The following is a 13,148-nucleotide window of genomic DNA, read 5'->3' as shown; positions in this document are numbered from 1 at the left end:
TGTAATAACTGTTGGACACAGTAATGTTTCTGCCTTGAAATGAGGTTTATTGTACTAACAGAAAATGTGCAATCTGCATTCAAACAAAATTTGACAGGTGCATAAGTTTGGGCACCTCACCAGAAAAGTGACATTAATATTTAGTAGATCCTCCTTTTGCCTCTAGTCGCTTCCTGTAGCTTTTAATGAGTTCCTGGATCCTGGATGAAGGTATTTTTGACCATTCCTCTTTACAAAACAATTCCAGTTCAGTTAAGTTTGATGGTCGCCGAGCATGGACAGCCTTCTTCAAATGATCCCACAGATGTTCAATGATATTCAGGTCTGGGGACTGGGATGGCCATTCCAGAACATTGTAATTGTTCCTCTGCATGAATGCCTGAGTAGATTTGGAGCGGTGTTTTGGATCATTGTCTTGCTGAAAGATCCATCCCCTGCGTAACTTCAACTTTGTCACTGATTCTTGAACATTATTGTCAAGAATCTGCTGATACTGAGTGGAATCCATGCGTCCCTCAACTTTAACAAGATTCCCGGTGCCGGCATTGGCCACACAGCCCCAAAGCATGATGGAACCTCCACCAAATTTTACTGTGGGTAGCAAGTGTTTTTCTTGGAATGCTGTGTTTTTTTGCCGCCATGCATAATGCCTTTTTGTATGACCAAACAACTCAATCTTGGTTTCATCAGTCCACAGGACCTTCTTCCAAAAAGAAATTGGCTTCTCCAAATGTGCTTTTGCATACCTCAGCCGACTGTTTGTGGCGTGCTTGCAGAAACTGCTTCTTTTGCATCACTCTCCCATACAGCTTCTCCTTGTGAAAAGTGCGTTGTATAGTTGACCGATGCACAGTGACACCATCTGCAGCAAGTTGATGCTGCAGCTCTCTGGAGGTGGTCTGAGGATTGTCCTTGACTGATCTCACCATTCTTCTTCTCTGCCTTTCTGATGTTTTTCTTGGCCTGCCACTTCTGGCCTTAACAAGAACTGTCCCTGTGTTCTTCCATTTCCTTACTATGTTCCTCACAGTGGAAACTGACAGGTTAAATCTCTGAGACAGCTTTTTGTATCCTTCCCCTGAACTATGTTGAATAATCTTTTGTTTTCAGATCATTTGACAGTTGTTTTGAGGAGCCCATGATGCCACTCTTCAGAGGAGATTCAAACAGGAGAACAACTTGCAAGTGGCCACTTTTTAAGTAGCTTTTCTCATGATTGCATACACCTGGCTATGAAGTTCAAAGCTCAATGAGGTTACAAAACCAAAAAAAGTGCTTTAGTAAGTCAGTAAAAAGTAGGTAGGAGTATTTAAAACAAGAAAATGATAAGGGTGCCCATACTTATGCACCTGTCAAATTTTGTTTGAATGCAGATTGCACATTTTCTGTTAGTACAATAAACCTCATTTCAAGGCAGAAACATTACTGTGTCCAACAGTTATTACATATATCAAACTGAAATAGCTGTTTCAAAAACACCAATTTTTATAAAACATTAAGCTTAAGAGTAATAGGGGTGCCCAAACTTGTTCATATAACTGTATATGGTGTAGGCTTGGCCCCCAGGGTGGGGGTATATATGGCATAGGCTGGGCTCCCAGGGTGGGGGTTTATATGGCATAGGCTGGGCTCCCAGGGTAGGGGGTATAGGCAGGATGTTTGCTGTAGGCTGAGAACTTGGAAGTCAGGTGATGACTTGTATTGGACAATATTGGCATAGTCACTTTGGCACAAACTGAAAATTGCTTCTGGCCTCTTCTGTAGCCTTTAGTAAGATCTCTGTGCCTATAGGAATAGGAGCATTTAGCTCATTACCCATAATCTGTATGCTTGTAATGAGACCCGTGCTCCTACATTTGTCTGGCTGTGCATGCCTGGATTGTGGGTGCCACATATGACTTTGCACTAACTAACCTCCTGTTTTCTCTTATTTTAGTCCTCGTGTTGAGACCGAATTTGTGGAAGCTGAACTAGAAGAATGTGCAGCGATCACCTGGCAGAGGTGTTAACATTATGGATAAAGTTAATAACACGGATTATCTTGTGACAATGGAGCCGGTCAGAGGTGGTATATAGGGTTCTGATCAAAAGTATTGAGACTGACAAATTGTTTTTGGTGCTTCATTTTTGATTGTGGCCAGATTGTTTTGAAGAGCGATCAGTTGAATTGCAAAAAAAATATTGTCATTCCTTTCCATTAATAACCTTTATCGCAAAACCCATTCCCTGCCACAAAATGACCTGCTTACATCACTCCAGTGATCTACTCCGTGGCTCAGGAGAAAGTGTCAGCTAGGACAAGGCAGCTGATGGTTGCTGTAATATGGAGCATGAAATCATTGTCTTTTGATAACCATGGTTACCTCAAAGGAAACACGTGCAGACATCATTGCTTTGCATCAAAAGGGATTTTCAGGCAAGGACATTGCCGCTTGTACGATTGCCCCGAAATCAACCATTTATCGGATCATCAAGAACTTTAAACAGAGTGGTTCAATTGCTGCGAAGAAGGCTTCAGGGCGTCCAAGAAAGACCAGCAAGTGCCAGGACAGTCTCCTAAAGAAGATTCAGCAAGAGGAGCAGTTTAACACCAGTGCAGAGCTTGCCCTGGAATGGCAGCAGGCAGGAGTCAGTGCATCTGCTCGCACAGTGAGGAGAAGGCTTTTGGAGGCTGGTTTAGTGACTAAAAGGGCAGCAAAGAAGCCACTTCTCACTAAGCAAAACATGAAGGACAGACTGACGTTCTGCAGGAAGTACAGAGATTGGACAGTAGAGGACTGGGGGAAAGTGATTTTCTCCGATGAAGCCTCTTTTAGACTTTTAGGAGCATCTGGAAGAATGATGCTTCAGAGAAGAAAAGGTGAGAGCTTCCCTGAGGCCTGTTTCATGCCAACATTAAATCATCCTGAGACCATTCATGTGTGGGGTTGCTTTTCATCCAAGGGAGGGGGCTCACTTAAAATTCTGCCTCAGACCCCAGCCATGAATAAAGAATGGTATCTAACCCTCCTCCAAGAGCAACTTCTCCCAACCATCCAGGAACAATTTGGTGATGACCAATGCATTTTCCAGCATGATGGGGCACCATGTCATAAGGCAAAACTGGTGACTAAGTGGCTCGATGAGCAAAACATTGCAGTTCTGGGTTCATGGCCAGGAAACTCTCCAGATCTTAATCCCATTGAGAACCTGTGGTCTATCCTCAAAAAGCAGGTGGACAAACAAAAAGATTTAAGTTATGATAAACTCCAAGCACTGATTAGGGAAGAATGGACTGCAAGCACTCGGGATTTGGCCCAGAAACTGATATCTAGCATGCCCCAGCGAATTGCAGAAGTCTTAAAAAATAAGGGACAACATTGTAAATATTCAGTCTCTGCTGAAACTTGATGCATTTGTCAATAAAGGTTTAATTGTATTTCAGTATACCATAAAACACACCTGGGCAATGTCGCCTTGGTCCTCAGGATGCAGGTGAATTCAATGGTGGAACAGAAGAGGGAGCATTTAGCTCCCTGTGCCGCCATTCAGCAGCAGATACGATGACGTCATTATTGTGCCTGCTGTGCAGTCTCAGTCCACACGCTGCAAGGCATTGGGGTAATGGAATAAGATGCGTTTTTTATCAGTAGTTTGGGCATCCTACTGTGTGTGGGGTTGACTGGGGGCATCCTACTGTGTGTGGGGTTGACTGGGGGCATCCTACTGTGTGTGGGGTTGACTGGGGGCATCCTACTGTGTGTGGGGTTGACTGGGGGCATCCTACTGTGTGTGAGGAGGACTGGGGGCATCCTACTGCATATGTGTTCTGTTCATCAATGTATCTGTAATTAAGGCTGAATAACAGGAGCATTATGATTTACTGCTGTATATATATGGCAGTAAATTATGTGAATTTGATTACCTGCTACTGATTATAAGTTGCTGTAAGGCCCATGGTTGTGTGTATTAGCAGTAGCCGCAGACTTATTTGTGTCCTAAATAAAAAAAAAAGTTCAGCATGTTGGTTTGGTTCTTCACAACAGTCTGTGTCCACTTTCGATAATGACTGTATCCCCTCCTAATATTGAAATAGCAACACCAAGAAGGACCAGTTGTAGGGTTACGGAAATCGTTGGTAAGATCTGCAAAGAATTGCATTTTTAAGCTCCAATCTGTGGGAGGCACTTGAAAACCAGATAAAATATTTTATTTTGTTCCATAGCTTTATATTTGCTATTGCTCTGTAGTTGTCACTAATTTAGTAGCAAGCTTTATGTATGTATGTCTGATTCAGTCCTTGTTGGCTCAGTAACATTAATACGTAATTTTGCTAGCTATATAGTCAGTGCCCCTCTACTGTGAGCAGCCTGCGTGGCCTAAACGTGCTCCCATGGCTGCAGCGTCTCCAGACTTGTCTCCCATCGAATGATCTGGGATGCCATTGGTCGGTGATTACACAGGAACTGCTAGCAACAGATTTTGATGATTTGCCCAAGTGTAGAACCATTCTCAAAAGACAATTAATAAACCTCAGTGCTGGGATTTTTGCACATGGTGCTCATATTCCAGACGGAATAAATTCAGAAATTTTGTTTCCTGTTTTTCACCATTTGCAGATCATTAACTTGTTTCCATAATTCCACAACTTTTACTTCCTGGTGTTAGTGTTGCGCGAACCTGCTTGGAGAAAGTGTTATCCGAGCACGCTCAAGCCCTAATAGAGTACCTTCGGTGTGCTCGCAAAATATGTTCGCGTCGCAGTGGCTTCATGTCTCCTGGCTGTTTGACAGACTCGAGACATGCAGACTTATTTTGCGAGCATGCCGAAGATATTCGGTTAGGGCTTGAGCGTGCGCTCGGTTAACGCCTTATCTGAGCATGTTCACGCAACACTACCTGGTGTTGCAATTTCAATGTTAAGTATATAGGGGGCAGTAAATGAATAGTCAGCTCGTAAGTGTGACGGAAGCTAGATGAATGACCCAAGTGAGAGCATCTGAATGACTGACCAAGACCAAATTGTGATATCTTGATCATCAGGTCAGAGAATCTACAGAATGACAAAACAGTCCCCTCCAAAATTCTGTATAAAACTACTTCCTTTAGTGTAGTGACCAAATGCTATACTTTGGCTCCCAAGTCCAAAAAGCTAGGAGTCAAAGTAGTTGTCCAAGGTAATGTAATATAAGAGCTGATATTTTCTGATCCTGGAAAAGTAGTCACTTATTGCCCACTATGCCCAGAGTCTGATTTGTGACTTCTCATATGTATGAATGGACCTAAACTATATTTGACATTCCTCTCCTTTCTGCAGGTCCTTATCATATGTATGAATTTTACAGTAGGTTTCGATACTTGTTGCGTTGTTTAATTGTTTTATTTTCAATAAAGTTGCACTTTATCTACAGAACTTTTTGCCTTATTTTTTGACTCCACATTTGACAATTTTCCACCCCGGTGCAGAACAATGGGTGCACGTTCACTCCCGTCCTGCATTGTGCAGCATTTTTGGGGCTTATGACAATACACAGCTAGAAAGCGATTTGCCCATTGATCTGCAGTGCCAATAGAGGACCGTGTCCAAAATAAATGCTGACGTGAACGTATGGGGAATGTGACGGGGGGGTGGGGGGGAGGTTCAGCTTGCCGCACATGATCAGGGTGACTAATGTTACATGGATCTAGAAAGAGCCCACTGTTGGATGGCTGCACTGGGACGGACGGTGGTAAGTGTAATGTGACAGATTCCCTGGGGCAGTGGAGCGTACATATATACCACAATGGTATGTACTGGAGTGACGTGTGCCAGGGTACATTCAAGGTCTCCAGTGGGTACTTGTGCTTTTACGGCGGCAGCCAGGACATGATCATAGCTGTAAGGTCTCAGGGTAGCTCTGATGCTGTGTCCATAGCTGCCCAGTACCCCTGACCTTTTATTAATGACCTTATGCCTCTGGTGCTTCCATACTTTCAGGGAGGTGGATACGATCTAGATATATTTACGGAAAATCCAGATGACGACCTACTGTGCTCTATCTGCCATGGTGTGCTCAGGTGCCCCGTCATGATCTCCTGTGGGCACATCTTCTGCCGAAAATGCATTTTACAGTGGCTAAAAAGGTGAGAAAATCAGTGTGGTGTGTTCTGTATGATCAAGGCTGCAGCGGGTTAATGGGATGCACTAGTGTTAGAGAAGTCATAAGAATGTAAGATCAGTCAGCTTGAGTGAGGAGGTCCATGACTAGGACAAGCGTGACCGGAAAATGTGCAATTTCCCAAACTTGCATCCATGCACTGTGGAGAAGGTCTGCAATGCCACCCCTGACCACTGGTTAGCTCTGCTCTATTTTCTTATACAGCGGTTGAAATAAGTATTGAACTTGTCACTAATTTTCTAAGTAAACCTATTTCTAAAGGTGCTGTTGACATGAAGTTCTCACCAGATGTCAGTAGCAACCCATCTACTCCACACGGGTAAAGAAATCATCCATAGATGTCCATAAATTATGTGTAGTAATGAGAAATTTCACAAGGAAATAGTATTGAACACTTACTGAAATGTAGTTAATACTTCGTACAAAAGCCTTTGTTGGTGATGAAGCGTCAAGACTCCTCCTGTATGGGGAAACTAGTTGCAGGCATTGCTCAGGTGTGATTTTTAGCCCATTCTTCCATACAAACACTCTTCACATCCTGAAGAGCCCGTGGGCTCCTTCTATGAACTCTGAGCTTTTAGTTCCTTCGATACATTTTTTTTTTTTTTTTATTATTACATTTTAACACCATGATGTATCCACCTCCAAACTTCTTTGCTGGTATGGTGTTTTTGGGGTGATATGCAGTGCCTTTTGGTGTGTATTATGGCATCCAAAGAGTTCTGACCAGACTATAGTCTCTCCGTATTTCACAGGCTTGTCTAAATGTTGTTCAACATACTTTGAACATGCTTTTTGCTCAGCAATGGAGTCTTGTGTGGTGAGTGTGCATACAGGCCATGGAGGTTGCATGGTGAGTGTGCATACAGGCCATGGAGGTGGCGTGGTGAGCGTGCATACAGGCCATGGAGGTGGCGTGGTGAGCGTGCATACAGGCCACGGAGGTTGCATGGTGAGCGGGCATACAGGCCACGGAGGTTGCGTGGTGAGCGGGCATACAGGCCACGGAGGTTGCGTGGGGAGCGGGCATACAGGCCACGGAGCTTGCGTGGGGAGCGGGCATACAGGCCACGGAGCTTGCGTGGGGAGCGGGCATACAGGCCACGGAGCTTGCGTGGGGAGCGGGCATACAGGCCACGGAGCTTGCGTGGGGAGCGGGCATACAGGCCATGGAGGTTGAATGCATCACTTTTTTCTTTGAAACAATTGTATCTGCTGATTCCAGGGCTTTTTGTAGCTGACCACAGTTGGTACTTGGCTCTTGGACAACTCTTGATCATTCTTTTCACTCCTCTGTCTGAAATCTTCTGGGTAGCACCTGGTTGTGACTGGTTTATCCTGAAATTATGTTCTTTTCACTTCGGAGTTATGGCCCCAACGGTGCTCACTGGAACCTTTAGTAGTTTAGAAGTCCCTCTGTAACCAATGCCATCAGTATGTTTTGCAACAATAAGGTTGCGAAGGTCTTGAGACAGCTCACTTGTTTTACCCAGCATGAGAGGTTTCTTGTGTGGCACCTTGGTAATGAGACACCTTTTTATTGGCCATCAGTTGAACCCACTGAGATAATTTGTCATTAAGTGGCAGGATTGCGTTCTAATTACTGATAATTTCAGCTGGTGAGATGAGTTTCCAGGGCTTTGTGTACCTCTTTCTTCATATGTTCAATACTTTTTTTTTTCTTTTTTTCTACCCACAGCCCAAACATAAAATATTAGTACTGATTTAAAGGTTTAAATAGGTGGAAAATACCAGCTCCGTTAACTCCAGCTTGTTGGAGCTTCCTGTGATGGAAACTTGAAAATCGGCTCCATCAACAGCAGCTTGTTGATGGTTCTCACAGACTGTACAATGGGGGTCATCTCCATGAATCCTTGTTTGACTGCACTTCCTTTTCCCAGACAGCAGACCTGCCCGTGCTGTAGAACCGAAGTGAGGGGTAAACTTTATGTACAGATGCATAAGCTGAAGAGGAAAATCAACAGTCTGCAAGTCAAGGTAAAGGATAGAAGGCGGCCATAGATTTCTTCATCATTTAATGAGAGTGATTGTGTCCCTTCCATAACTGAAGATGTCGTATGTAAAAGACGTACATGAAAATATCACTTCGTGGGGAGTGGTGTACATCTTCGCAAAAAAAATTGTGATCAGCCAAAAAAACTAAAAACATTTGGAAACCCCAAAACTTTCCCACAATGGCAAACACAATAAAAAATAGGCAAATACATATAAAATAGATCTTAAAAAAAGGCAACAATTAGAAATGGGCAAAAATAAAAAAACAAAATCTGGACAAAAGTGTAAATTCAATAATGAATCTGGCCCAAAATGTCTGAAATAGCCCTTTTAATGAACCATGCACCTGTGCCAGCAGTTGGAATTTCTGATTTTGTGTAAGCAAGGGTAATTCTAGTTACTAATGGCAGAGTTCTACAAAATGGTGGTGAAATGAAACACAAAGCATGTCTGCTTTCTTCCTTAAACAACGCCACCTGTTCATGGATTGCGTCTGGTATTGTGGCTCCGTTCCAGTGAACTTTCAGAGACTGCAATACCGCACACAACCTTCAAACAGGTGTGGTGCGTCTTTAAGAGAAGGAAAGCAGTCATGTTTTGTTCTTGAATTTTGTGCAACCACTTTAAGCGGGACCTATCACTTGCCATGAATATGTATTTTTTTTTTAATTTGGTGTAAATGCCGCTGTTCTCCTGAATCCGGCGATGTTTTTCTTTTGTTCATGCGCCTCTCCATTCTTGAGATATGGCGGCTTCTTACCTGTATGATCCCAACTCTTCTCTGTGGGTTTGTTCTGAAGAACCACACCCAGTTGGCTAAAATAATAGATACACAGGGCAGAAAGGACTTTATCTCAGGAACGGAGAGGCGCAGGAAGAAAAGAAAAACATCGCCATATTCAGGAGAACGGTGGCATTTATGTGGTGCCCCTGAGGGTTCAGTCACCACAGAGGTATTGCATCTCATCCAGAGGTGTGGTACCTCACTCTCAGGTAAGGAAGGAGTACAGCTCAGGACCCTAACACTGCATTCACTACACATTTCCGAGGGACAGGGCGAGATTGCTTCTATGGGAGAGCACAGTCCCTGGTCTCTGGCTGGAGTGGGGGGAACAACCTAGAGAGGGGGAACCATGTAGTGGATGGGGTGGAGGAAGTAGATCCTGGGAGCACTTGACAGGAAGCTGTATAAAATAGGGAACCATCTTAGTTCAGTGTTCAGTCAGAGGAGGAGGAGCGCCAGGAGCAGAGGCTCTGCATGAGCTCTGCTCCAGAGGCGGGCCTGGCCAGTGAGGCCCAAGTCTGGGAAGAGAAGAGAAGGGGAGCAGGAAAGGCTCCAGGAGGAAGGAACGAGGGGATCCTAGGGGTACAGGCAGTACTGGAGGCCGCCCGAATCTACAAGACATTGGAAGGATCAAGCCGCAGAGGGGACCGGCCCCTTAACTAGCACGGATACTTTAAGTCCAACTAGCAACTGGAGGTGGCTGTACTTTCAGGGTGCAGCTGCCCCCTACCACAGTTAACAATCGCCAAAAAGGTGGCCACATAGGGCCCAGGGGACTGCAGGTCGCCTGCCAAGACCCGAGGCCACCGGCTTGGGACACTGACTGTGAGGCGCAGGGCAGGAGGGTGAGAGCCAGCGCAGGAAGACGGCTGAGGAAGGCACACAGAAAGGGGTCCTGCTGAGTGCTCTGGAAATACCTGAGGGTGGACTGAGCCCCTCACTGAGTAAGCACAGAATGACGTGGGCAATTACATTGAGCTCTATAATCTGGATTGCAATAACTGTGAGTAAAGCCCCTGGGACTGCACTATCTTGTCTCTGTGTTACTTGCTGCGCCATCCCTCACTGCACTATAACGCTCAGCACAACCACCATCATCCTCACACACTGCCCTGAAGCTAACTCTTCCTGTGGGGAGTTATACCATCATTGCTGCGCAACCACCAGCTTCAGAGGACTGTTCCGCAGTGGTGGCCCCCCCTTTAGCCGCACTCCACAGGTGGCGTAGTCAGACATTATAAAAACCTATACATCCCCTTGGATTGACCACCCTGGGTCAGGGACCGGGTCACCGCCACAGTGACTACAACCCCCAGCATCTACCGGCCCGGCTCCGGGTGCCCCACGGCCCAGGGGGCGCGTCATTTACAGCAGGTAAAAAAAAAAAAATCTATATTTTATACCTAGTGATAAATCTACTTTAAGGTCTATAACATAATGTATCTGTCTTGATGATCAGTGTCCTAACGAGCAGAATGGCTGCCCAGCCCTCTTCCCTCTGCTGAGGAGCGAGGAGCACGCAGAGTCATGCGGTTTCGGACTGGTGCCCTGCGCCAATGCTGGATGTCCTGCCCAGGTGATGAGGAAAGACATAGTTGACCACAGCCAAAGCTGCGAGTATTGGAGCGAGACGTGTCACATGGGGTGCGGAGCGCTGCTGACCCCTGCAAACCGAGACGAGCACAATTGCTACATGGAACTAAAAGAGACCTACAACAAACAGTTACACAAGCTGCGCCAGAAGGCGCGGAGGATCGAGAGTCTCTCCTCCCAGATGAGCAGACAGATACAGCTGCTTAGTGAAGCCCTGGAAGGCCCACAGGGCTCTGCTAGCACGGAGGAAGCAGAGTAAACGGATCACAACCACTGGGATCCTCTGATTGCACAGCAGCTACTCGGCCATGAATGCTCCCACTGTATTGAGCTATAAGGCCACGTTCACACGTTCAGTATTTGGTCAGTATTTTCCATCAATATTTGTCAGCCTAAACCAGGAGTGGGTGATAAATGCAGAAGTGGTGAAGTGTTTCTATTATACTTTTCCTCTGATTGTTCCACTCCTGATTTTGATTTACAAATACTGATGTAAAATACTGAATGTGTGAACATGGCCTAACACGCATACTGAGACCCAGAGTATACAACTCCCCATCGCGGTCCTCAGGGTTATGGGGCCCCTTGTTCTAGCAACAGAGGGATATAAGGCTAAGTTCACACTACGTTTTTTGGGAGACGGAAAAGTTCAACAAGATTTTCAGGAAATGTTTTTTGTTTTGTTTTTTTCCCATGAAATTGTTTTGAAAAGGTTTTTAAAGCGTTTGGCTAGGAATTCTAAGCAGATCTAATCCAAAATCCTGTGTATAAAAGGTTTCAAATACGCTTTGAATAATCTCCATGTTTTTGAGGGTTTATTTTGTTGTTTGTTTGTTTGTTTGTTTTTTTTACCAAGAAATGTTTGAAAAATGCCCTGTGGAAAAAAAAAAAACACATCCTCATGGAATCTTCTTCGAACTTGATATTGTCAGGTCAAGAAGCTGCAAAACACAGTATGGAGAAAAAAAAGAAGAAAAAAAAGCCTCAAAATACTCTTCAAAACACCTCCAGGAAAAAAAAATCCCCAAAAAAGTTTCCTGAAGTGGGTTTCTCTTGGAAAAACTCATTTTTTTTCCTGTCTTCAAAAGAACCTACCCTATGTTTTTGCAGCCTTTTGACTTGGAAAATTCCAAGAGGATCCACCTCAAAGAAGTTTTTCAAGACCTCATTAGTAAAAAAAAACTGCTTATGAACAGCAAAGTTTATTTTCCATTGAAGAAATAGTTCGAGTATTTGAAGAGGATTTTGGAGAAGATCCAGTTTTGTACATACAGTTTTTTTTAAAAGGACGATTTTACTGTAGATCCAATCCAGAATTCTCCTCCTAAACTGCATAAAATCCACTTTTATTACTCTTCCTATTTATTTCATTGGAAAATTCGCGCTGCTGTTCGAAAGAATTATTTTTTTATTCGTTTTTCTTTTTTTTTTTTCCCCAATGAGATTTTGCAAAACAATTCATGGGGAAAAATAAAAAAAAAAGTTACATGTCACTTCTTTGAGGAGGATTCCACGTGTAATCTGCTACAAACTTGATGCTGTGAAAGAATGTGTGGGGGAAAAAATTCAATTTCAGTACCACATTAGGTAAAAAAACAAAAACAGATTCCTCTTTGAAAAATTGTTGTATTTTTTTACGCCTGCAAAAAAAACTGCTTGAGCATAGCCTTGGCAATAGGAAACCCCTCCATGGCCCTAGATAAGGAATCAAACACTGCTCGTGCATTGCGTTTCTTGCCGCGATTGCATCACAACTAAACCATTTTCCATGATTTTGGAAAATCGCCATGAAACAATGCACATTTTTGCTACCATAGTGGCCGCCATGCTGGCTTAAAAAGGTATTTCTATCTCCAAGATCCTTCCTACTATGTAGTAGGTGTAATAATATTAGCAAATACCTCCAATTAGAAATGTAGTATAGTTCGTCTGATTAGCTACGTCGCTTACCCCATGTGCAGGGCATTGTAGTAGTTTAGGTATCCATGGTTACTACCACCCATATAGTGACAATTAGCTGTTAGTGGTCACAACCATGGACACCTAAGTTACTACAATGCTCTGCCCATGGGGTAAGCAATATAGCTAATCAGAAGAACTGTACTTAATTTCTAATTGGATGTATTTGGTAATATTATTATTACATCTACTACAGATTGGGATAGCATCTTGGAGATGGGAACACTTCTTTACCGGACGCAGGTGAGGGATGGATAGATATATATATCTATTACATATATATAATTATAGTATATCTGAAAATGGACTTTTGCTTTGGAATTCCCACGTTTTTATGTATCTTATCTTACTTATCCAATGTTTTTATTTATCTATTACACTTTTATGTATTCATTTTGCCACAATTCAAAAATAAAAGCTTGTAAGAAATCCCTGCAGCGGCATGGACCTGGTCAGAATGGTTGCCGTCCTCTTGCGAAGGTTACCAATCACAGTACAGCTTTCATTTTTCAAAAGCAGAATACAAAATGAAAGCTGTGCTGTGATTGGTTGCTATGGGCAGCAGAGAGATTCAGAATTTGAAAATGGCAGACCTTCAATAAACTTTATTTAAATCATACAAATCCTTTTTATAACGAGAGGAAAATTGTCATAAATGT

The 13,148-nt window shown here is 43.6% G+C and overlaps 1 protein-coding gene and 1 non-coding gene across 2 annotated transcripts; both read left to right on the top strand.

The window, feature by feature from the left end:
* Window positions 1-1,730: 1,730 nt before the first annotated feature.
* Window positions 1,731-1,858, top strand: LOC141162748 (small nucleolar RNA ACA64). The gene has a single exon (XR_012250815.1). It is a non-coding gene; the product is annotated as a small nucleolar RNA ACA64 (small nucleolar RNA).
* A 3,801-nt stretch (window positions 1,859-5,659) lies between these two features.
* Window positions 5,660-12,379, top strand: RNF151 (ring finger protein 151). The gene is made up of 4 exons (XM_073645968.1): window positions 5,660-5,708; window positions 5,957-6,102; window positions 8,039-8,135; window positions 10,397-12,379. The coding sequence occupies exons 1-4, from the start codon at window positions 5,685-5,687 to the stop codon at window positions 10,787-10,789; spliced, it is 660 nt and encodes a 219-aa protein (XP_073502069.1). The 5' UTR covers window positions 5,660-5,684; the 3' UTR covers window positions 10,790-12,379.
* Window positions 12,380-13,148: the final 769 nt, after the last annotated feature.

This window comes from Phyllobates terribilis, unplaced genomic scaffold (genome assembly GCF_046119375.1).
Source record: "Phyllobates terribilis strain yellow unplaced genomic scaffold, ASM4611937v1 Scaffold_9__5_contigs__length_417890890, whole genome shotgun sequence".
NCBI classification, from domain to species: Eukaryota; Metazoa; Chordata; class Amphibia; order Anura; family Dendrobatidae; genus Phyllobates; species Phyllobates terribilis.
The sequence above is the reverse complement of the archived record's forward strand: the minus strand, read 5'-3'. Positions and strand labels throughout refer to the sequence as shown.